The 25533-nt window shown below is 40.9% G+C and overlaps 1 protein-coding gene across 3 annotated transcripts in view; it reads right to left on the bottom strand.

Moving 5' to 3' along the window:
- Nucleotides 1-25533, bottom strand: part of PIGU (phosphatidylinositol glycan anchor biosynthesis class U) — a 93966-nt gene that overhangs the window by 11079 nt on the left and 57354 nt on the right. For all 3 annotated transcript variants that reach the window (XM_081292479.1, XM_081292478.1, XM_081292480.1), the window contains 4 exons: nt 14891-15045; nt 12275-12418; nt 10392-10516; nt 3729-3871 (listed from right to left, as the gene is read on the bottom strand). In XM_081292479.1, the coding sequence (XP_081148605.1) occupies nt 3729-3871; nt 10392-10516; nt 12275-12418; nt 14891-15045 (567 nt within the window). The remainder of the gene's footprint in view (nt 1-3728; nt 3872-10391; nt 10517-12274; nt 12419-14890; nt 15046-25533) is intronic.

Raw genomic sequence — 25533 nt, 5'->3', positions numbered from 1 at the left:
CACAGAGCCCAGACTCTAGTAGACCAATGACACAGGTGTGCCTGAGGCCTTGGAGATTTGCAGGTTTAAAGGGAACCCGACCCCTGCTGGGACACCTATCAATTAGTACAGCTTGTCAAAGGGCAACTTGGTGCTATCATCCAAAGACAGAAAATACATATGCCCTCTGACCCAGATAATCCCACCACTTAAGAATCTATCCTAGGGCTGGGGATGTGGCTCAAGCGGTAGCGCGCTCGCCTGGCATGCGTGCGGCCCAGGTTCGATCCTCAGCACCACATACCAACAAAGATGTTGTGTCCGCCGAGAACTAAAAAATAAATATTGAAAATTCTCTCTCTCTCTCTCTCTCCCTCCCCTCTCTCACTCTCTCTTTAAAAAAAAAAAAAAAAAAAAAAAGAACCTATCCTAAAAAATACAGGCATGTGTGTATAAGAATATGTGGAGGCGCTGGGCATGGTGGTACATGCCTATAATCAGAGCAACTTGGGAGGGTAAAGCAAGAGGATTGCAAATTCGAGGCCATACCCAATAAATGTATATATAATCATTATTTTTTGTTAATTAAAAATGAAATAAAACCAAAAATAAAAAGCAAATTCGAGGCCAGCCTCAGTAACTTAGTGAGGCCTGGTCTCAAAATAAAGGGTTGGGGACGTAACTTTGTGGTAAAGCACCCCTGGGTATGGAAAAAAAAAAAGAAAGGAGAGAGAGAGAGAGAGAATATGAATGAATATGTGGCAGCATATGCAAGGCTCTTCCATTTCAAGTAGCAAAATAACGAAGCAATGTCAACATCCTCAGCAAGGGTTTACCTGTTCAAATAAATCATGGTACATCCTAACCATGGGATATGGAGACATTTACAAACTGATCTCTCAGGCTGGGGATGTGGCTCAAGCAGTAGCGCGCTCGCCTGGCATGCGTGCGGCCCAGGTTCGATCCTCAGCACCACATACAAAGATGTTGTGTCCGCCGAAAACAAAAAAATAAATATTAAAATTCTCTCTCTTTCTCTCTTTAAAAAAAATAAATAAATAAAAACTGATCTCACGTGGCTCAGCAGTAGCGCACTTGTCTAGCATGTGTGAGGCACAGGGTTCGATTCTCAGCACCACATATTTACAAAAAAAAAAAGTTCTATCAACAACTAAAAAAATAAAAATTAAAAAAACTGATCTCAAGATGACAGCATTAGTGAAAAGAACTGCTCATAGAATAGGAGGCCATATAATTACATAAGCCAGAAAGTGCTTTAATGTGTGCGTTCGTATAACTATCAATAAATGCACAAAGTCTGCCAAGACACAAACTGAACTGACCTAAGGACCATATCTGTTTTCTGTGAGAATGGATGTTAGGTGGCTTTTTCTTCTTCTTCTTCTTCTTTTTTTTTTTTTTTTAAAGTTTTTTCTTTTTAGTTGTAGATGGACACAATACCTTTATTTTGTTTTTATTTTTATGGGGTGCTAGGGATCGAACTCAGGGCCTCACGCATGCTAGGCAAGCGCTCTGCCACTGAGCCACAACCCCAGCCCCTTTCTTTTTGGCAGTGTTAGGGATGGAACCCAGGGCCTCATGCATGCTAGGTAAGCACTCTACCATTGAGTCATACCCACTGCGGATTTTTACTTTTTTCTGTACTGGGATTGAACCTAGGGGTACCTTACCACTGAGCTCTATTCTCAGCCTTTTTATTTTGAGATAGGGCTTCACTAATTAGCTGAGGATGGCCTTGAACTTGCAATCCTCTTGCTTCAGTCTCCCAAGTTGCTGGGATTACAGGCATGCACTACCGTGCTTCACTACATTTTATTTTATTTTTCTGGTACTGGGGATGAATCCTAAGGCCTCGCATATGCTAAGCGAGTGCTCTACTATTGAGCTATACCCTCCACCCTTTTTATTTTAAGACAGGGTCTTGCTAAGTTGCTGAAATTGGCCTCAAACTTGCCATCCTCAGGCCTCAGTCTCCCCAGTCACTGGGATTAGAGATGTGTGCCACCATGCCCAGTTGGATCACATTCAGCACATATCTTTACTTTTCATTCCACATTATTCCACTATTTTTGACTTCTTCCCCCCAACAATAATGAATTATTATTTGTGTGAAGTATTGCTTATGTGATTTAAAATGCATTTTAAAAAGTTTTTTAAAAACACAAGAAGCAATGCCAAGAATTCAGCTGGTTTTTCTCAGTAGTTCAGCTACTAAAGCACTTAATGCTTCTGGCCTTTGGTTTCCAGCACAGCCCAATCCTTCTTTTCCAATAATTCAGTTTCTCCAGCCTTCCATAGCATTTGACCACTTGTAAACATTCCCCTCGCCATTCAGAGATCCTTCTCTTATAGAGACAGCCACAGGGGAGAAAGTTGTCATCTGGAAAGTTCCACAGATGCTTCATGATCACTGCAACCGAACTTCCTGACTAAAACTAGAGGCTCAAGTCAAGCCAACAGGCTGCGGACTATTTCTGTGGAACTCAGCAACTCTCCAGAGGCCCAGGGTAGGCCCAGCACCCTCATATCTAACCATGAGAATATGGGGAAAAGCAGGGGATTCCAGAGTGACAGAAGAGCCAGGGCAGCCTTCTGGATCCTTTAGATCTGAAGTTGAATCCTGCAGATTTCTGCATTTGCGGGACACAAACAGAAGATGCTGCCTATTCACCACCAATAACTGCCACCCAGGCTTTACTCCTCCATCTCTTTCCCACTGTTCACAAACCAAGAGAAGTGGTTGGGCTGGACATAAATCCTCCAGAAAAGTCCATGCAGGAAACACCAGTCCCATCACCCGCTCCTCTTCTGATAGCTAACCTTAGAGGCAAGAACTCCCTTGCATCATCAGCCTTTCCAGCCAGCCCTGCCTCCATCCTGCCCACTATGAACAGAAAATGCTTGGCTAGGGCAATGGCACTGAAATGTTACACCATTCTACTGATTCTCCTAAGAACTCAACAATAACCTGAAAGAGGGCAGCAGAGTGGACCAGGAAACCCCAGGAAGGGTGGATGACTTCAAGGGAGTAAAAATTGTATTTGCTAAAAATACAAATCTCTGACCTTTGTTTCTTAAACTGAACGAACATCTCTAGGAGTGGAACCAGAAAATCTGCTTTCTTTTAAAAGAATAATCAGAGCCATTTAACTGTGGTGGCTGCCCAGGGAATCTGCATTTTCAACAAGTTTCCCTGGGGAACACAGAGGAAGGGCTGAGCTCCTGCCCCCTCTCCACTATACTCAGCCACACAACTTGCACTAGACTTGCCCAATAGCCTGGCCATCCCATTCCACAGCCCCCTGCCTTTGCTCCTGTTGTCCTCAGAGACCAGAAAGCTTCTCCCCGCCTCACCTGGTATACCCACTTCAGGGGCCACCCAGACACCATTACAGAAAGAAGGCACCTCAGAAGTCCCTAAATTTGGTTCTTGGCTCCTTCACTGACCTTGGGCAACAGACAATGTTCAGAAAGCCTCAGTTCCTCTTTTGTACACTAAAAAACACCAGTTGTTTCACAGGCTTGCTGTGAAGATTCCATGTGCCCAGAAACTGGGTGCCAGATTCCAAGTTACTATGCTTTCATTTCCCTTCCCCTCTGTGAGCTACTGGAGGAGAAAACCATCCTTTCTTCATGTTCAAATCCCTAGGATGGGACACCTAGGACCTTGGTCAAATGCCTGAGTTTACAAAATGAAACCCTGATCCCATGCCTTCTTTGATTCTTACCTGACCAACGTTGAAGGTCAGTGTGATGGCATAAAAGAAATTAGAGTTGGCACTTCCTGCATAAATCCAGAGGTGCCACAGGACGGGGAAGAGCAGGGAACAGACGATAATGATGCAGGCAAGCATGAAAATATTCCGCAGGACTGCAAAGACAGATGGTCACAGTTAGCCCAGCACTCTCTCTCCAGCACTTTCTTCTTACTGGGGTAATCCCACAGGACAGAGGCTAGGGAGGCTCCATGGTTCAAAGGCAGAGCACCACCAAAGGCACTGGGGTGGCCAAAAGGCAAACCTTAGGCCCCTGAGTCAATGGTTCCCCACTCCCACAGCTGGCAGGAGCTCCTAAATTTGGAGTCCTTCTCCTCCTTGTGGCATTGACTGGCTGAAAACCAGCTACAGTTAGCGATGCCATGAATGCCTCTGGGCTCTGCAGAGAAGCCATTCCAGGAAGACTCTGACCCTCCAGTCCCAACCTCAGAGTGTCCAACCTCCCCTCACCCCACACAGATGCTGTCTGGCCATGTGGGATAATGGGGTGGAGGGTGAACTACAGCACGAACCAGGCAGATTATAGCACAGAATGGGTCCCATGGTACCAGCCTACCATCTTAGGAACAGGTTTTTCTTTCCCCTTAATCAGGTTCCTGCATTGCTCTTCCAATGTCCCTTCCTTCTCCTTAGATGATAACTTACAAATCTTCCTTTGAAGTCCCCATCTCTGAATAATCACTCCCTGCCCCCAGAAGGAATGCTTAGTCTGTTACACAGGGTTGTCCTTGGGCAGGCATGCAGAGTCCAGCTAGGTGGCTGGGTAGACTTGGCCTCTGGAGAGACCTGGGTTAAAATCCTGCTGTCATTTATTAGTAAGTCTCTCCAAGCCTCAGCGTGCAGATCTCTAAAATAGGGTTAAAATGCCTCCTTCATGGGGAGTGTCTGTGAATTAAATAAACTATGTAAAAAACCTGGCCCAGGTGTATATATCAGTTTTCTATTCCTGCTATAACAAATAATAGTGGTTCAAATAATACAACTTATTATCATACAGTTCTGGAAGTTAGAAATCCAGGATGGGCTCACAGGCTGCAATCAATTTGGGCAGGGCTCTGTTCCCTCTGGAGGACCTGAGAGAGAACCCACCTGGCTTGCCTTTTCCTTTAGTCCCTGGCTCACAACCTCCTTTCAGCTTCAGAACCAGCAATGGTAGGCTGAGGCTTTCCCACAGTGTGTCACTCTGACCTCCTCTTCCACTATTGTTGTTTTGGCACTGGGGATGGAACCCAGGGGCATTAACCACTGAGTCACATCCTTACCCCTTTTTTGTATTTTATTTAGAGACAGAGTTTCACTGAGTTGCTGAGGCTGGCTTTGAACTCAAGATCCTCCTGTCTCAGCCTACCAAGCTACTGGGATTACAGGCGTGCGCCACTACGCCCAGCTTCTGTTGCTTTTCAAACAAACTTTACTTTTTAGAGCCACAGAGCCATTTTAGGTTCATAACAAAACTGAGTAGAAGAGAAATTTCCCATATTGCCTGGCCTCCACATAACTCTTCTACTTTTGGGCATTCTTATGATAACACTAGGCCCACCAGATAATATTCCTTTAAGGTTCTTAATTTAAAGTCCCTTTTTGACTATTCAAGGTAACTTATTCATATGTTCTAGAAATTATGATGTGGATCTCTTTGGGAGTGATAAGGAGGGGAATTTTTCTGCCCACACATGGTATCCTTTTTTTTCCTTTAATTCAATAGGGAGTATCCAACAGTAGCATTATATATTATTATTTCTCTTTATACCTTATTGTGTGTGTGTGCATGTGTATGTATGTATGTGTGTGTGTGTGTATTTTTTTTTTGGGGGGGGGTACTGGGGATTGAATTCAGGGTTGCTTGACCATTGAGCTACATCCCTAGCTCTATTTTGTATTTTATTTATTTTTAAAAATTTTTTTTAGTTGTAAATGAATCCTTTATTTTATTTACTTATTGATATGCACTGCTGAGGATCGAACCCAGCGCCTCATGCATGCCAGAAAAGTGATCTACCACTGAGCTACAACCATAGCCCCTTGTATTTTATTTAGAGACAAGGTCTCACTGAGTTCTTAGGGCCTCACTAAATTGCTGAGGCTGGCTTTGAACTTGCAATCCTCCTGTCTAAGCTTCCTGAGCTGCCAGGATTACAGATGTGTGCCACCACGCCCAGCTACTTTATTGTATTAAAAAAAAAAAAACTAGTAAATATTCTTTAAAATAAACTAATTAAAAGAATGTTTTTTTAGAATGAACTCTGAACTGGGCCTGATTCCTAATAGGCACTTAATGAACATGAAGAAGATAGGGCACTCCCCAGGGCAGGGTGGAGAAGATAAGAGATCAGCCAGGGACCAAACCTATCCCAGAGACCCACCCCTTGAACCAAAAAGCTCCCAACTATGTTCCTATCTCCTTTCTGATTCTAATCTGCAGAAAATCCCTTCTCCAAGTCAGAGTTTTAGGAGATTCAAGGTATAGGGAAACTCCCAAAAGGTTAGAGTGCTTGTCTCAGTTGTACAATAACTGGGTAGAGATGCTGTACCAGAGCTTGTGTATTAGAAGGGGTTGGAATAATACAGATGAGATGCAATTCAAGATGCAAAATGAAATTCCAGGGAAACCACAACAAAATGAAATTGGGAGTCTGTAGAGTGGGGCCCAGGCATCCACAGGAAATTTCATAAGCTTCCCAGCTGATTTCAATATACAGCCAAGTATGAGACCCTTGTCAGGAGTCTGCCACAGAGATGCCACTGATCAATGGAAGGGGGAATATAGTAGGGGATATATGTAGTTTAAATTCTTTTTAAAGCCAAATGTTATTAACATATAGTTCATTCTTTATCGGAAACAATAAGAGCCATTTTGTTCTTGATTTTAAAAAGTTCTTTCTTCTATGAAATGGGGAAAAATAGCTGGTAGTTGATTATTTTAATGCCTTCAGAAAAAAAAAAGTTGGCAACTCTGGTCACCAGTTTTTTGAAATGTTGGTGGTCTGAAATCCCACAATGTGGACACTGGCCTGGAGGGCCTGCAAGGTACTCTTTCCTAACCTGAAATTTCCATGATTTGGGGTTGTCAAAGCTGAGAGGCCAATGTCCTGATTCAGGCCTCCTGAGATCTCCCAGGGCAGCCTCTGCCGCATCTACTCTAAGGAGTGTGGAACCAGAGAAAAGGGATGTTTGTACTGAGCATTATTATTATTAAGCAATTTTATAACCTCAAGAAAGGAGAACAAATCAGCCTCCCCTCCTGTACTCCACCATCCTAATTTTCTTTCTTATCCCCTAAAATTATCTTACTGAAAAGAACATACATGGGGCTGGGGTTGTAGCTGAGCAGTAGAGCGCTCGCCTAGCATGTGTGCGCCCTGGGTTCCATCCTCAGCACCACATAAAAATAAATAAAGGAAAAGAATATACATTATTCTCAAATAAAATTCTTGGGGACTGACAGCCCAGGTGGTCCTTGGTCCTATGCCTCCAGCCAAAACCTGAGGCTTCAGATGAGATGACAGGAAGGAGACTGAGCGCACAGATGAGAAAGGCTCACGTGCAGCTTCTGGGCTGCACAGAGACATTTCCATGTGCTTGGAGGACTGTTACCAGCATCCAGTTGGCTTCTGGCCTGTGGTGACCTTTGCAGGAACAGGGAGCTGCTACTCATTCTTGCTGGCTGCCAGGCCAGAAGATTAAAGCTATATGCCAGAGCAGATGGAACTGGGGACCTGAGGCACAGGACAGCTTGTTCTAGGCACCAGGAGGCGTCAGAGATGACCAGGACCTAACAAGATGAAAGGGCTCACCCTTCATCAGACCTGCTTGGCCAGATGGAGTCAGGTTCCCCACTGCATTCATAGGCAGCTTATCCAATCTCTGGCACCACTACTGGTGAACCTGAACTTCTGGCAAGTCGCTTTCTCTCTTTGAGCCTCAGGCATTCAGAAACAAAATTTTGCTTCAAAAAGTCAGTCCCATTAGGAGGGTCACAAGGGGATTAAGGTGATTCAAGGTGATGCTCCCTTCTTAACATGTGCTAGGTTAGGCACATGAACTTACTATGTAACTACTCTTTTTTTTTTTTTAAAGAGAGAGTGAGAGAGGAGAGAGAGAGAGAGAGAGAGAGAGAGAGAGAGAGAGAGAGAGAGAGAGAGAATTTTCAATATTTTTTTTTTTTTTTAGTTCTCGGCGGACACAACATCTTTGTTGGTATGTGGTGCTGAGGATCGAACCCGGGCCACACGCATGCCAGATGAGCGCGCTACCGCCTGAGCCACATTCCCAGTCCCTATGTAACTACTCTTTATAATTTGTATTTATCAATATTAGTTCATCTCTGTCTAATAGTTAATAAAAACAAGACAAACACAGTCAACTCCAGCCCTCTGGTAGGTGGCTCTTCAGCTGGACCACTGCAGACTGCTCCACCAGCAGGCTGCTCCCTAACACTGCAAGTGTGCATCTGCCTGACTCATCCTGGCCCCAGGCTCCACAGAGGCCAGCATCCAGAGCCCTTCACTCAGGATAGGGCTCTGATCCTCTCTTCTCCACTGCGCAGTGATGTGATTTGGGGGCAGACATGTTAGCACTGGCAACCAGTATTTAAATTAGATTCCCAACAACATTAAATACATTGATTTAGGCCTGAAAATTTCTCAGTCTCTACTCAGAGGTCAGAGGTCCTTTAGCCCAGGGCTGAAGACATTCGTGGATGAGTATAATTGAGTATAATGAGTCATGGTTTCAAGTCCCAAACAGGTACTCCAAACATGAGTACTCCCTGCTGCAGGTGCAGTGAGTGAAATGTGGGGGTCACTGTTTTCTGTAGAAGCCTTGGACAAGCTGAGCCTGTAAACTCCTTACCCAACCAGCCAGCAACAGCATCTATTAGATCATCCAGGTTTTGGAAATCCCATCTTTCTTTTTATGCCTCATCATCCCGGAAGGCATAAAACAGCTTATTTCAAGTTTTGAAAAAATAGGTTTATTTCAATGTCTCTGGCTACCAAGCCTGAAGCTCTAATAAGGGAATGTGGCGGGTGTATGTGTGTGTCCTATATGATTATCACTGATGTTGGTAACTGTAGTTCTATTAACATTTTCTTTCTCAAAACTTAAAACACCTCTGAAAGATATTGTCCATATTTGATGGAGGAAAAAAATTAGTTCAGAAAGGTTAAATGATTTACATGAGAACACATAGCCAGTAATGGGAAAGCCAGGATGTAGACTCAAGTCATCTGTCCACAGACGAGTTCAGCAATGTGGTATTGAAGACACTATCTTTGTGGGACAGGCAGCTAAAGAAAAATGATCTACTTTTGGGGAAAGACGACCATGTCCCCAAGATCAACCCTGTTATAGATGAGGCATGTCCCTATGTTTTGGTGGCCTTGTGATTTGTCACCGGCCACTCTGTCAAAGGGCCCCAAACTAATTCTAAGCCTGCTGGACTAGGTGATTCTTATCTGTGCAATGAGGATGTCACAGGCAGAAGATGCTGCTTCCTGTTCCCAGTCAGCCCAGAGTGGTCACAACCCCACCAGGCCCTCACCTGCAGGCTTAGCCCGCCCACTCAGCTGTTTACCTTCACTCCTACTGGCAGCTGGTCAGTTTCACTTCCTGGTTGACACCCAGACAAATCAAAACAACAAGGAAACTCAATTCCTTTGAAGCCTGCACCCAAGTTCATTCCTGACATTCTGCTGTGCACCCACAGAGGGTAAGGAAAGTTCAAGGCTCCCTTCCCAGTTTTACTATAGAGAATCAGGAGGGTAACTGATACCACCTCCTTAGGGAGGCTTAAAAAGCCCTCTCCACACACATTTGCCAATACTTCTCTGTATCAGGTTTCCTCCTGGGTACTGGAGACAGAGAGGCATCTGCCCTAAGGGAGCTCCCAGACATTGAAAAGAGAGGGTGAAGAGCCCAACTGAGGGGAGCACTGGAGCATTTCAGCACTGCAGGCCTCGGGAACACACACAGGTCGCCACTGAGCCATTTTCTGAGAAGGGGAGGAGTAAAGAATTGAGAAGGGTCTTCACAGGAGGCAGAAAATCTGGTGTCATCCAGCAGCTTTCTAGGAATCTCTGGATGCAGCACTGGATAATGGTTTAGAACTTGAGGCCAGAATTACACTATCCAATATGGCAGCCTAGTCACATGTGGCTTCTTAAATTTAAATGTAAATTAAAGCCCTAGAGGACAACATTAGGCAGGGACTCACAGATCTGGATTCCAGTCCCAGCTTTTCCACTTAGTAATCATGTGATCTCACACAAGTGCCTCTACTATTCTGTACCTCAATTTTCTCATCAGCAAAATGGGGATACTTACCTCAAAGGCTGGTGTGAAGATATAATGAACTTATGGATGTAACACTCTTAGAGTCACAGTGGCTAGGTTCTCAATAAGAGCTCTACAAATGGTGGTTTATATTTATTAACATCTCTAATCATGGCATAGGGTGCCAGGGTTGCCTGAGGCTGTAACCTCTCTCCCAGTGCTGCCTGCACCAGCAAGGGGCCCAGTAAATGCCTATCAATTCCTCTCTCCCTGGCATTTCATCCAGGAGCTAGAATGACACAAACCTGCCACCAGCAGATTGGAGTCAGTTGGAGTACTCACATCTGTAGAGGTGGTTCCACACAGGAAAGAAGGCCATGTAGAGCGCCACGTCCCCCACAGTTGGGTAGGACTTGAAGATGGAGATGATGGCAATCTGGATAAACATGAAGAAGATAGGGTGCTCCCTAGTGCAGGGTGGAGAAGACAGAGATCAGCCAGGGACCAAGATTATCCCAGAGACCCTAGACCCACCCCTTGAACCAAAAATGCTCCCAGAAGACTCTGGGCAGGGGCTGGCTTGAATGGGCCAGGCCCGGGTAGCACAGCAGAAAACTACAGGGACCCAAAAATGCTCAGAGGTGGTGAGGAAGGCCTGGCAAACATTAAGAACTAGTCCACAGAGACATTTCCCAACAACAGCCACCACTGCCCCTACCAGCTCCAGGCCTTCTCCCAGAAGCCAAGGAGGACGAAAACAAATGAAGTCAGCTCCTTATTAGCAGGCTTAAATGACTGCTTGTCAGAGTCATCAGGCACCCTCCCTTGCCAGAGGCTGCTGTGACAACAGGCCCCAGGGCAAGAAAGGCCTCCAAGATAATGCTCTGTTCAATGACAATACGGTCAGTGAGGTCAGTAGAGCCTCAGTGTCCAGAAAGATAACTGAAAGCTAGATGCAGTTTTTCAACAGCTCTGAAGGGCTGAAACTGGAGTTCTTGTTATCTTAAACTAATAACAGTTTAAACTGTGATTTCAAACTAGTAATAAGGGATGACAATGGTTACCATCTCCTGAAATCCTCACTATGTGCTCAAGTCTTCTGCATAACCTCAAGTGACCCTCACAAACTACAACCACCCCTCAAGATAGGCAGTCCTGTCCATTGGCCTTCACAGATGAGGAAATTGAGGTTCAGAGAAGTGAAGTGGTTGACCAAATATCAGTAAGTGATGAAGCTGTCTCCAGAGCTTCTAACCACCACCATGCTGTTCTAGTGCTTCTGATGCCTCACAGCCCTGGTCAGGAGGTAGGGACAGAGTTCAACTTCCAGTGCTCCTCAAGAGCAGTCTAAGAGCTGAAGGGAAGTGAACAGAAGAGCCAGGTGGAAATCCTCCTCAGCAATACCTACGTGCACACATGTGGCCATTTTTTGCACAGACCCTGGATGCTTGAGGTCAGCTTCTTGGAAGCCAGGATAATAAACCGTTTCCAGGGCTACTGCAGCGCTCTCCCTCAGCTTAGAAAAGTGCCAGGGGATGAGCACAGATTCTGGAGCCAGGTAAACTGGAATTCTAGTTCCACTGCTTACTAGCTGTGTGACTCTGGGAAAACCATTCCACCTTTCTGAGCATCAATTTCCCCAACTATAAATGAGGAGTGACATTTAATAAGATCACGCTATCTCCTCGAGTTGCTGAGTTAGGTATGACTGTGTTTCAGAGAGCCTAGAAAGGTGCCTGGGATGGGGAGAACTCAAACAGATTAGTCCTCTTACACTGCAGACATGCCCTTTTGAGGGAAATCAATCAGAAGATTAAAGAGAGATAAGGCGGTTAGCCTCCTAAGGAATCCATCCTGAGTCCCCATGGACAGTCACTGGGCAGTTAATGGAGGATATCCAAACAGATCCACTTTTCCCAAAGAAACCTCCTTAACACAACTCCTGATGTCCAAAATGGTGAGTAGATTCAGCAGCAATGTGGGTGCAGGCACCTCAAAGTGAGTCCAGGGAACATCCAGGGCTCCAAAGCCCTCCCTGCAGCCTGTGCTCATGCATGATTCGCAACTGCTGGCTCTGGCCACTGGCACATGAAGAGACCAAGGACAGGGTTCCCTGAGCAAAGATGACATCAACCTGATGGCAGGGGCTCCTTATATGAAGGGTACCCATAAGGCCATGGGGGGAGAAGGAGGGGAATAAAGAAGCAGCAGGTCCCCCCACTTACTTTAGCTTGATGGCTAAGGGGACAGTGTAGAAGAAGACGTTGATCTGAAACACGCAGACAAAGAAGAGGCTGAAGTGCTCAAACATCTCTGCAAAGAAGTACCAGAAAAGACCAATGTTTGGAGTGAGATCTGGAACAGAAAGTCTGAAATTAAGAAAACACAGGGAGAGAAAAAAGAGAGCAGAGTTACACATGGTCTGCTGTGCCCTTGTTTCCTCCTGAAGACTTGGGTCACTGCTAGCCGGCCAAGGACAACTTCCTCCTTGTAGAGAACAGGGTGTGATGGTTCTGTAGGTTCCCCGATATAGGTGATTAACAAAAACAAGGGCCAGAGACACACTGAATGATAAGCCATAATAAATATTAGTTTAGCAAAACAAAATCTAAAATGAGGCAGGGATTTATCCTAGAAATCAAGAAAGCAGCCCCTCTTTTACTGCTCAGGTCCATTTAGTCAGGAGCTTCCCAGTATGTAACAAGGAGGAAGGAGATTTAAATAAACAATATCTATTTTGGGCATTCCAAAGACCTGCCCAAAGGAAGAAGTTCAAAGGTCCTGCTGCTCCCCATTCTTGTTCTACATTCCCACAGCAGGAACCTGAAGACTGAGTGCCTGGACCTGCAGTGAGAATTCTAGGGGCTCCAGGAACCATCAGCAGGCTCTGCTAGAATCCTCAGTGTCCAAGAGCTCATTTGAGAAATTAAGGTTTAACGAGAAGATATTTTTGTCTGGTTAAATCATATAAAAAATTGTTGAAATTCTAACTTTTCTGAAAGTTTACAATTTATACACACACACACACACACACACAAATACACACACACACCTTTTTACTTTTTTGTCACAGGGTCTTGCTAAACTGCTGAGGCTGGCCTCAAACTTGAGATCCTATTGCTTCATCCTCCCAAGTCTCTGGGATTACAGACATTAGCCACAGCTCATTATATTTTTATTTTGAAAAATAACAGAGTTGAGGGGCTGGGGTTGTGGCTCAGTGGTAGCGTGCTCGCCTAGCATGTGAGAGGCACTGGGTTCGATCCTCAGCACCACATAAAAATGAAATAAAGATATTGTGTCCACCTATAACTAAAAACTAAATGTTAAAAAAAAAAAAAAGTAACAGAGTTGAAAGTGATTTCAATTCACAATTTAGAAAGGAAACAAAATGGGGACCAGAAAGGGAGAGACAGGCTTCTCTGACAGAAGCCTCTACCCAGGGTAAGACTTTGCCTCTTGTGGCAACTATATTTCCGTCTCTGTGAAATGAAGTAAAGAACAAGGGCGGGGAGGAAGGGAGGGGATATGTGAGCAGAAAAGATGGTGGAATGTGATCGACATCATTAGCCTATGTACATGTATGACTGCACATATGGTGTGATGCTACATTGTGTACAACCAGAGAAATGAAAAGTTGTGCTGTAATTGTGTACAATAATTCAAAATGCATTCTGCTGTCATATACACCTAGTTAAAATAAATTAATAAAAAAACTCATCAGTTTTAACTGGGCAAAGTTTGTGACACAGTAGTTTTGTACCGGTAGACACAAAGATGCAAGGGGCTTGATAGAAGCCTTAATGAGCTATCTGTTGCCCTGATAGTCTTTTAATCCATGTGAGCACCCTATCACTGTGTATAGATAACTATTTGCCCTGATAAGCACAACATTTGCCTGAATAAAAAATTTTCTAAAAGAACAAAACAGAATCTGTGACCTAGCAGAAAGCCAGGAAAAGCTCTTCACCAGGCATCCAAGGAAGCGCTAAAAGTGAATAAGTCATTGTTATGCTCAGTCAGGATTTAACAAAAGGAGGAGAGTCCCAAATGGAAGTTCTACCACTCCAGATCCCTTCCCAACCCAAACAGATTTTTAAGTGTCCCTCACCCACTAGGCTATGAGCTCTTAAAAGCTTGAGCAGTGCCTGGCCCCTCAGCACTCACACAGAGGGCATTTTCATGAATACACACTTGAGCAAGCCTGCAGTACTGCAAACCCATCTGGGTTTCCTCTGAAGGTCTCACACATAGCAGGTAGCTTTATGCTGAAACTATCATGGATCTTCTGGCAGTAGAAGAATATATCCAAACTTGTTTGAACCCAAACCTCCCAGTTAGAGGCTAACAATTGCTGTGGATGTTTCTAGGGAGTGTTCTTTAATCCCATTAGAAAAAAGATGTGCTCTAGGGGCTGGGGATGTGGCTCAAGCGGTAGTGTGCTCGCCTGGCATGCGCACAGCCCGGGTTCGATCCTCAGCACCACATACAAAAAAAAAAAAAAAGATGTTGTGTCTGCCGAAAACTAAAAAATAAATATTAAAAATTCTCTCTCTCTCAAAAAAAAAAAAAAGATGTGCTCTAGAGCAGTGGTTCTAAAAATATGTTCCTGGATCATCAGTAGTAACGTCACCTGAAAACTTGGGAAATGCAAATTCTCATTCCCTACCTGAGACCTACTAAATCAAGACCTCTGGGACTGGGCCAGCAAGCCCTGCAGAGACTCTGAGGCATCTTAAAGTTTGAGGACACCTGCTATAGATATTGCCTCAGTCTGATTTCAGGAGGAGCTATGAAAATAAAACTAACCTACTGAATTTTCTAATATGGTCTTTACTTACATGAAGCCATAGACCGCAGGGATGAAATCCCAGGAGCTGAGAAGGAAGAAGGAGAGGCAAACGATTACCACTAGGCTTCCCACATACATCATGGCATACTCCCAAGAGAAGATCCAGAAGGCTTTGCTCTTCACTTTCACAGGTATGTACTGCCGCTAGGAGAAAGGGCAGAACAGGATATTTAGGAATGCCAAGAAAAGAGAAGAAGCTACCAGCCTAAACCTAAAGATCCCTTCTGCAAAACCATGCCATGATGCACAGGTTTACAATTTTACTGGGTCTTTAACTAAACAAGAAAGACATACATTTAAAAAGGTGTTGAGGGCTGGGGTTGTGACTCAGCGGTAGAGCGTTCGCCTAGCGTGTGCGAGGCCCTGGGTTTGATCCTCAGCACCACATAAAATAAATAAATAAAATAAAGGTATTGTGTCCAACAACAACTAAAAAACAAAGAAAAAAAATTCTTTAAAAAAAAAAAGGTGTTGACACATCTGTAACCCCAGCAATTTGAGAGGCTGAGGCAGGAGGATCACAAGTTCAAGGCCAGTTTCAGCAACTTAGCAAAGCCCTAACTCAATAAATAAATAAATATAAAAGGAACTGAGGATGGCTCAGTGGTAAAGCACCTCTGGGTTCAATCTCCAATACATAAGAATATATTGTTTATTATTATTATATTTTTAGTTATTATTAATAATAATTATTATAAAAAGGAATTAAGTGTGCATCCTCTGACCTGGGACCTAATAACACCATTCTAGGTGTGCATCCTGAAAATATGTTGCAAAAGATATAAATGAAAGAATATTCACTGTACCAGGAGTCCTTCAATGAACAAATAAATAGTGATAAAATGGCATATGATACATTATTTAGCAGGTTTAATGAAAAAGCCACATCTATATATATCAACATAGACAGATCTTAAAAACAGGAGGTTAATTATCACAGAAAGTCACCAAACAATGCTTGTAAAATGAAAACATAACTATTTTGAGATTATACTAAACAATACTATGTATTATTTTTAGACATACAGGAACATATCTATAAAAGTTTAATAGAAGGATATATACCATATAATAGAAGGACATATACCAAAGTCATTTAGCATTAGCCTCCCAGAAAGGAGAAAGGAAAACATGACTTTATCTTATAATATTTTATTAAATTTGTCAAAAGCAAATATGAGTTAAGTGCAGTGGTGCACACCTGCTATTCCAGCAACTCAGAAGGCTGAGGCAGCAGGACCACAAGTTCAAAACCAGCCTCAGCAACTCAGTAAGGACCTAGGTGACTTAGCAAGACCCTGTCTCAAAATAAAAAAAAATAAAAAATAAAAAAGGTTGGGGATGTAGCTCAGTGGTTAAATGCCTCTGGGGTCAATCTCTGTTACCCACCCCCCAAAAAAAGGTAAAAAATTTAATATTTGTTTACTCCGGGTAGTAGGCATATGGCTTTATACTATTTTCTGTATTTTTTCCCTTCACTACAATTCTCCCCCACCCACCCCCCCCAAAAAAAAAAGAAAAAGAAGAAACATAAAGAAAAAAATGGGAAAAGAAAGCACAAAATAGAAATTAATTCAAACATCAATCGATTCAAATGGACCAAACTGTAAGGAAAATCATATCGTAAAGGAAAAAAATCAGTTATACTGCTACATACTGTTTATAAGACAGAAACCTTAAAATATAAGACAGAAAAGTTCAAAACTAAAGGACTGAAAGAGATATATTAGGTAAACAGTAAGCAAAAAGGAAACTAGGGGGCTGGGAATGTGGCTCAGGCGGTAGCGCGCTCGCCTGGCATGCGTGCGGCCCGGGTTCGATCCTCAGCACCACATACAAACAAAGATGTTGTGTCCGCCAAATACTAAAAAATAAATATTAAAAAATTCTCTCTCTCTCTCTCCTCTCTCACTCTCTCTTTAAAAAAAAAAAAAAAAGGAAACTAGGATGTCTATTCTATTATCAGATAAAATAGACTTTAATGCAAAAATGTATTACAGAGATAAAGATGGCCTATAATAATAAAAGGTCAATTCATCAGAAAAATGTAGCAATTCTAAACTTGTATGTACCTAATAATACATTTGTATTCATGGATGGGGCTGGGGTTGTAGCCCAGTGGTTGAGCGCTTGCCTCGCATGCGTGAAGCACTGAGTTCGATCCTCAGCACCAAATAAAATAAATAAATAAGCAAACAAATAAATAAATAAAACATGGATATAAAAAAACTATTAATAGGTACATAAAAGTTAAGAAAATACATGACAATTTTGTAATGAAGATAAAATAGTATGCTGAGGAAAAAGTAAAGCTTTAAAAATTTATTCTGGAATAGGGGCTAGAGTTGTGGCTCAGTGGTAGAGCACTTGCCTAGCACATGCGAGGTCCTGGGTTTGATCCTCAGCACCACATAAAAAATAAATAAATAAATATATATATTGTGTCCAACTACAACTAAAAAATAAATATTTTTTAAAAATTTATTCTGGAATAGAAGAAAGACTGAAAATACATTAAACACCAATTTTAAGATATTATACCAACAGAATAAACCCTTAAAGAAAAGACATTTTAAAGGTAAGATCAGAATTGGGTTAAACGATCAGAATTGGGTTAAACAGAAAACAGTTATAATATGAGGAATCAACAAAGCTAGTTCTTAGAAATGACTTGTGATTGATGTGACTCTCATAAGTCTGATATAAAAAGAAAGAGAGAAGAATAAACAAACAGTATTAGAAATGTAAAAGGGCACATAATTATAGATATATCAGGGCCAAAAATAAAATACAAAAAAACCTTATGCCAGCCAGAAGCAGTGACATAAAGCTACTCAGGAGGCAGAGGAAGGAGTATGCAAGTTGGAGAACAACCTGGGCAACTTAGGGAAACACTGTCTCAAAATAAGAAACACAAAAGGCAGTAGTAAAGCACCCCTGGCTTCAATTCCTAGTGCTGCAAACAAAACCTTACACCAACATGTTTAAAAATGAGGTGAAATGGAAACATTTCATGGAAAAATATAAAAGATTCAATCCAAATGGCAATGTAGGGCTAAGGATATAACTCAGTGATAGAACAATTGCCTAGCATGCTGGAGGTCCTGGGTTTCATTCCCTGCATCACAGGAAGGGGGCAGGTGAAGATCAAAGATGATAACAAAATGTAATACAAGACCCTTGATTAAATCTTGAACCCCATTCCTTCCCCTCAAATCCTATAAAGGTCATATATGTAAATTACAGAATTTGCATTTGGAAAGCATATGTTAGATGATGCTATTCTATCAAGGTTAAGCTTCTTGAAGGTGACAATAGTACTGTGGTCATGTAGAGAATACCCTATTCTTGTTATTGTTGAGTGGTGCTGGGGATTAGAGGCAAGCATTCCACCAACTGAGCTATATCCGCAGCCCCTGAGAATACCCTACTCTTTTAAGAGTTACTTGCTGAACTAGAGTAGATGTTTTTTGTTTTTAGCTTCCCTGAAAATAATTCAGGGAGGGAGGGAAGAAAAGAGGAGAGGAAGGAAAGGGAATTTTATCTATCAATGTAGCAAAATGATAATTGAAGAATATTTTTGAAAAGATTAAAATTAGATAAAAATTAGGGAAAAAATTAACTCAATGGGCCAGGGTTGTGGTTCAGTGGTAGAGCACTTGCCAAGCATGTGTGAGGTACTGGGTTCGATCCTGGCACCACATAAAAAAATAAATATATAAACAAAATAAAGGTATTGTGTCTATGTACAACCAAAAAAAAAAAAAAAAAAAAAATCAGCTCAAGAAGAAATAGAGACCAAGTGTGGTGGCGCATGCCTGTAACCCCAGCTACTCAGGAGGCTGAGCCAAGAGGATCGTAAATTTGAGGCTAGCCTAAGCAACTTAGTGAGACCCTGTCTCAAAATAAAAAATAAAAGGGGCTGGGGCTGGGGTGTAGCTAAGTGATAAAGCATCCCCGGCTTCAATCTCTAATACGGAAGGAAGGAAGGAAGGAAGGAAGGAAGGAAGGAAGGAAGGGAGGGAGGGAGGGAGGGAGGGAGGGGGGGGGAGACAGAAATTTCAAATGGTCCTATAATCATTAAACAAGTTCAATTAGTAATAAGAAAATTTCCCACAAACAAAAGAGCAGACCCAGCCAGACTTATAGGCAAGTTCTACCAATATTGAAGAAGTAGATGATTCTAATCTTTCATTAATTCTTTCATAGCAGGTACTATAAACATGATATCAAAACTACTTACCAACACAAATGTAACAATGTCAAATGAAATTTATCTAATATAATTCAGTAAAACATGAAAAAGATCATGATAAACTCAGGTTATGGCCAGGATGGGTATACTCTAAAAATACAAGGTTAGTTCAACATAAGAAAAGTTACTTATTTTATAAGTAGTTACACACACACACACAATTTTATAAAAAATATCTCAAACACCTTAAAGATATTATATTAATACCTTGATGTATGTAGAAAAGTAACTAAATCCAATAAATACTCATAATAAAATACACAATAAAAGAATTCAGGGAAGTAACTGAATATAAAATTAACATATGAATAGCTTTTGTATATATAAATGTTAAACTATTAAAGGCAACAATTATACAGAAGATCACATATAAAACAACAAGGAAATTAAAATTTATAACACAAGAAATGTACAAAACTATACAAGAAAAATTTAAAAAATTTTAAATGTGCAAAGCTATACAAAAAAAATTTTAAGCATTAGACCAAAACACTAAAGTAGGTTTGAACAATGGAAAGGTATCCTCTGATGATGTTCAGGATAATTCAATGCTATATAGATGTCAGTTATGCCTAAATTAATTTTTAAAAAGTCAATGCAATAATTCAATCCCTATCAAAATGTCAACATGCTATTTTATGTAGTCACACCAGAAATTAAGGTTCATATGGAAAAACAAATATATACAAAAACAGTTAAGAAAACATTGAGCTACATGTGGTGGCACATGCCTATAATCCCTGAGACTCACTCAGGAGGCAGAGGCAGGAAGATTCAAGGCCAGCCCCAGTCAATTTAGTAGGACCCTGACTCAAAACAAAAATTTTAAAATATGACTGGGGATGATAAAGTGCCCCTGGGTTCAATCCCTTTTTATTTCTCAGAAAGAAAATACTGATAAGGAAAAATTATGACCATCAGACATTTAAGTACTATGGGCTGGAGATATAGCTCAGTGGTAGAGTGCTTACCTAGTATGCTTCAATTCCCAGCCTCCCCCCTCCCCCAAAAAAAGGTACTATAAAACCTCTAGAATTAAAGCGTGTACCAGTGTATACAGTCTATTACTGGCACATTAATAGACAAATAGACTAGCAGAATAAAATGGGTAGTCCAGCATTAGACCAAAACATATGGCAATTTGGTATAAGATGAAAGTAGTACATCACTGTGATACAGACTTTTTAATGATTGGTGCCAGGACAGCTACAAAACCATTGGAAAAGATAAAAATCAGAGCAGCACCTCAGACCATTCACAAAATTAGATTTCAAATAGATTAAGAATCCAAATTTTTATTTAAATGAAACCATAAGTACTAGGGGAAAACATGGTGAATTCATTCTTAACATTCACCTATGGAAAAGTTCAGAACCCAACACTGATTAGATATAATTACATAAAAACAACAAATATCAAATGACAAGTACACCATAAACAAAATTAAAATATGTCCTCACAAAACTTGTACATGAATGTTCATATCAACATTAAATCAAAATAGAAAGAAAAAACAAATGCCTATCAACTGGTGAATTGACAAATAAAATACAGCACGTTCATATTTGATTAAAAAAATAAGAAGGGCTGGGGATGTGACTCAAGTGGTAGTGTGCTCTCCTGGCATGCGTGAGGCCCTGGGTTCGATTCTCAGCACCACGTGAAAATAAAACAAAGATATTGTGTCCACCTAAAACTAAAAACTAAATATTTTAAAAAAATAAGAAAAAGGAAGGAAGAAATAATACGGATGGAACATCTCTCATCTGAAAATCCAAAATCAGAAATGTCCTGAAATCTGAACATCAGATTTTTGGACTAGTGCTGCAAATATTCCAAAATCTGAAAAAATATAAAATCTGAAAGATTTCTGGTCCCAACCAAGCATTTTGGATAAATTATATTCAACCTGTACATTATAAAGCTGGGAAAAGCCTTGAAAACATCATACAAAGTGAGAGAAGCTAGCCATAAAAGAGCACATATGATTTCATTTGAAGAAATGTCCTGAATAAGAACATCTATTAAAAAGAGTCTGGCTCAGTAGCACACACCTAGGATCGCAAATTCAAAGCCAGTTTCAGCAATTTAGTGAGACCCTGAGCAACTCAGTGAGACCCTGTCTCTAAATAAAGTATAACAAAGGAGTGGGGATGTAGTTCAGTAGTTAAGCCCCACTGGGTTCAAGCCCCACTACAGAAAAAGAACACCTATAAAGACTAAAATGTAGAATCCTGCTTGCCTAGGGATAGGGGAGTGGGTGTTGTGAGAAAATAGAGAGTGACAGCTGATCAGTACTGGGCTTCTTTTTGATGATAAAAATATTCTGCAGTTGCTGGGTGTGGTGGCAAAAGTCTGTAATCCCATCAGCTTGGGAAGCTGAAGTAGGAGGATTGCAAGTTCAAAGCCAGCCTCAGCAAATGCTGAAGCCCCACATGGATGAAAAACTGAATTAGCCCCATTTAGCTATGAAACATCAATCTGACAAAATATTCTAAGGCTAAAAAGAAATATCTATATGTGTTATAATCAAGTCAGTATTTTTAATTTTCTTTTTAGTTGTAGATGAACACAATACCTTTATTTTATTTATTTATTTTTTTATGGTGCTGAGGATCAAACCCAGCGTCTCATATATGCAAGGCAAGTGCACTACCACTGAGCTACAACTGCTGCCCAAGTAAATGCATTTCTTTTTTTTTTTTTTTAAAGAGAGAGTGAGAGAGGAGAGAGAGTGAGAGAGAGAATTTTTAATATTTATTTTTTAGTTCTCGGCGGACACAACATCTTTGTTGGTATGTGGTGCTGAGGATCGAATCCGGGCCGCACGCATGCCAGGCGAGCGTGCTACTGCTTGAGCCACATCCCCAGCCCGTAAATGTATTTCTTACAGGGATATTTTTTCACATTCTGAAACTATGGGCATACGAGAATTAAACAAGCAAACTGAAGGTAACAAAAGTTGGGTTTCTAAATCGTAGAGATATAAGGTTTAAATGAGGAAAAGGGAGAGATTGAAGTAAGCCTTGTGGTGTTGGACTTTTAAGTATAAGCAGGAAGATAAAAAACCATAAAGGTTGGGTGGTATACATACAGATACTTCACAGCTCAGTCTGCTAAGTGAGCCCAAGCACAATGATATTCTAGTAATAATAAGCACACCAATGCCCAGATCTTGGTTTCTTTTTTTTTAAATTTTCCTTCCCTTTCTTTTTTTCTTTCATTTTTTTTTGGGGGGGCGCATGCAATACCCACCCCAGGAGGGCTCTATCACTGTGAGTTACATCCCTAGACCTTTTTATCTTTTTGAGACAGGGTCTCCTTAAATTGTCTAAGTTGGTCTCAAACTTGTGATCCTTGTGTCTCAGTCTCTCAAGTTGCTGGGGTTACAGGTATGTAACACTGTGACTGACTCTAGACCTTGATTTCTCAACAGCATTCTCCAATAAAAGAAACCAGGAATCTTTGGAGAAGTAAATCATTTCAGAGCCGAGACAGAGAAAATGTGACAATACAAATGAACCTAGAACATTTTGTGATACCAGAAATGAAACACTTAAAACTAGATGGGGGAGAGCTGGATATGGTAGCAGCATACCTGATGCAGTGGCGCATGCCCATAATCTCAACTATTCAGAGGCAGACGCAGGAGAATTGAGTTTTGAGGCCAGCCCGGGCAATACAGAGACTCTCAAAAGCAATATAAATTTAAATTTTAAAAAATACAGAAAGGGCTGGGAATATAGATCAGTTGATAAGTGCTTGCCTAGTATGCACAAGGCCCTGGGTTCAATCCCTAGCACCCCCTCCAAAAAAAAAAAACAACCACAGAAAAGTATGGCATAACTGGTTCAAAACACTATTAGCTAACAGAAAGAATCTAAATAACCATGTAAGGGTTGGAGTATGGCTCAGTGGTAGGGTGCTTGCCTGGCATGTCTGAGACCTTGGTTTCCCTAGCACAACAATAATAATAAAACTTAACAAACAAAAAATAGATGGAGGCTTGTTAAAAGAACACTTGAGGGCTGGGGTTGTGGCTCAGTGATAGAGCGCTTGTCTCGCATGCCTCGTGAGGCACTGGGTTTGATCCTCAGCACCACATAAATAAATAAAGTATTGTGCCCATCTATAACTTTAAAAAAAAAAAAAAAAAAAGAATACTTGAAGAAGCACCTAATGGTCAAATCTGGAAAAAATTTGAGTAACAAGCTAATGATAGTATCAGATATTTATTTTTTTAGTCAAATTCACATAACATATTCAACCATATTAAAATTTTACATATTAAATTTTACATATTTTACATATTAAAATTTACATTTAGTACATTCAGAATGTTTTACAAGTACCATCTCTTTCTAGCTTCATATCTTTTCATCACTCAAGAAAGAATATCCAGTGTCCATTAATTATTCGATATTCCTCCGTCTCCAACTCTCTGGCAGCCACTGATTTGTTTTCTTTCTCTATGGATATGCCTATTCTGGGTATTTCACACAAAAGGAATCACAAAATACGTGACCTTTAGTGTCTGGCTTTTTGCACCTAATGTTTTTGAGGCTCGTTCAAGTTGTAGCATATTATCTGTACTTAATTCTTTTTGGTGGTTGAGTAATATTCCATTATAAGGATATACTACAATTTGTTTCTCCATTTATCAGTTGATGATCATTTGGGTTGTTTCCACCTCTTGGCTACTGTAAATAGTACTGCTATGACCATTTTAACAGGTGTTTGTTTATGTACCTTTCAGTTCTGTTGGGTGTATAGGAGTGGAATTACTGAGCCATAACAATAATTTTATGCTTAACTCTTCAAGTAACTGCCAAACTGTTTTTCACAGTAGCTATACCATTTTACATTCTCACCAGCAATGTAAGAGAGTTCTATTGTTCTTTGTGTTGTTATTACTACTGTTATTCTACTGGTATTCCATTGTGGATTGGATTCATACATCCTTAATAACCAATGATGTTGAGCATTTTTTCATATACTTTTTTTTTTTCCGGTGCTGGGGATCAAACCCAGGACTTTGTGCATACTAAGCAAGTGATCTACCACTAAGCTATATCCCCAGTTTCATGTGCTTATTGACCATCTATATAATCTTCTTTGGAAAAATCTCTATTTGGGCCCTTTTGACTTTTTTCTTTCTTTTCAGTGAAGATAATCAAACTGATGCATGACCTGCAAGTGCTTTACCACTGTGCTACAAGCCCCACCCCTTGACCATTTTTTAATTTTGTTGTCCTTTGTGGTTCAAATTTAAAAGTTCTTTACATTCTCTGATACTCATCCCTTATTAAACATGATCTGACAATATTTGGGTTTTCTCTTTCTTAATGGTGTTCCCTAAAGTTCAAACATTTTAAATTTTCATGGAGTTCAATTAAACTTTTTTTTTTTCTTTTCTTGCTCTTGCTTTGATTTGACGCAAATCTAAGAATGCACTACACCAAACCTAGGTCACGAAGATTTACCCATTTTCTCCTAACAGTTTTAGCTTCTATGTTTAAGTTATAGATCCATTTTGAATTAATTTTTGACCATGGGGAGTGAGGTAGGAATCCAACTTCATTCTTTCATGTAGTTATTCAGTTGTCCCAAAATCTCAACTATTCAGAGGCTGACGCAGGAGAATTGAGTTTTGAGGCCAGCCTGGGCAATACAGAGACTCTCAAAAACAATACAAATTTAAATTTTAAAAAATACAGAAAGGGCTGGGAATATAGATCAGTTGTAAGTGCTGTTCTTTTTCAGTACTGGGGATTGAATCCAGGGGTACTCTACTACTAAACCACACCTCCAGCCCCCCACCTTTTTCTGTACCAAGGATTGAACCCAGTGGTGTTTAACCACTGAGTGACATTCCTAGCCCTTTTTTGTATTTTATTTAGAGACAGGGTCTCACTGAGTTTTAAGACCTTGCTAAGTTGCTGAAGCTGGCTTTGAACTTGTGATTCTCCTGCCTCAGTCTCCTGAGCCACTGGGATTATAGGCATGTGCCACCATACCCAGCTCCAGCCCTTTTTATTGTTTATTTTGAGACAGGGTTCTCGCTAAATTGTCCAGGCTGGCCTCCAACTTGCAATCGTCCTGCCTCAGCCTCCCAAGTCAATGGGATTACAGGCATGTGTGATCACACCTAGCTGAGATTATTCTTTTTTCTTGAATGGTCTTGGTACTCTTGTCAAAAATCACTTGGCCAGTGTATTGGATTTCAACTCAAAATAAAATTCATATTTATGAGTTCATACTAATAAAAAATAATCAAATAAATAAATCAAGGAGAAGATATAACAGTTCTTCCTCAATTCGAATTCTAAGTAATAAGTGGAAAAATAAGGAGGACACAGAATCAACCCTGGGTAATA

This window comes from Spermophilus citellus (genome assembly GCF_964194105.1).
Source record: "Spermophilus citellus genome assembly, chromosome: 4".
Classification (NCBI taxonomy): domain Eukaryota; kingdom Metazoa; phylum Chordata; class Mammalia; order Rodentia; family Sciuridae; genus Spermophilus; species Spermophilus citellus.
The sequence above is the reverse complement of the archived record's forward strand: the minus strand, read 5'-3'. Positions and strand labels throughout refer to the sequence as shown.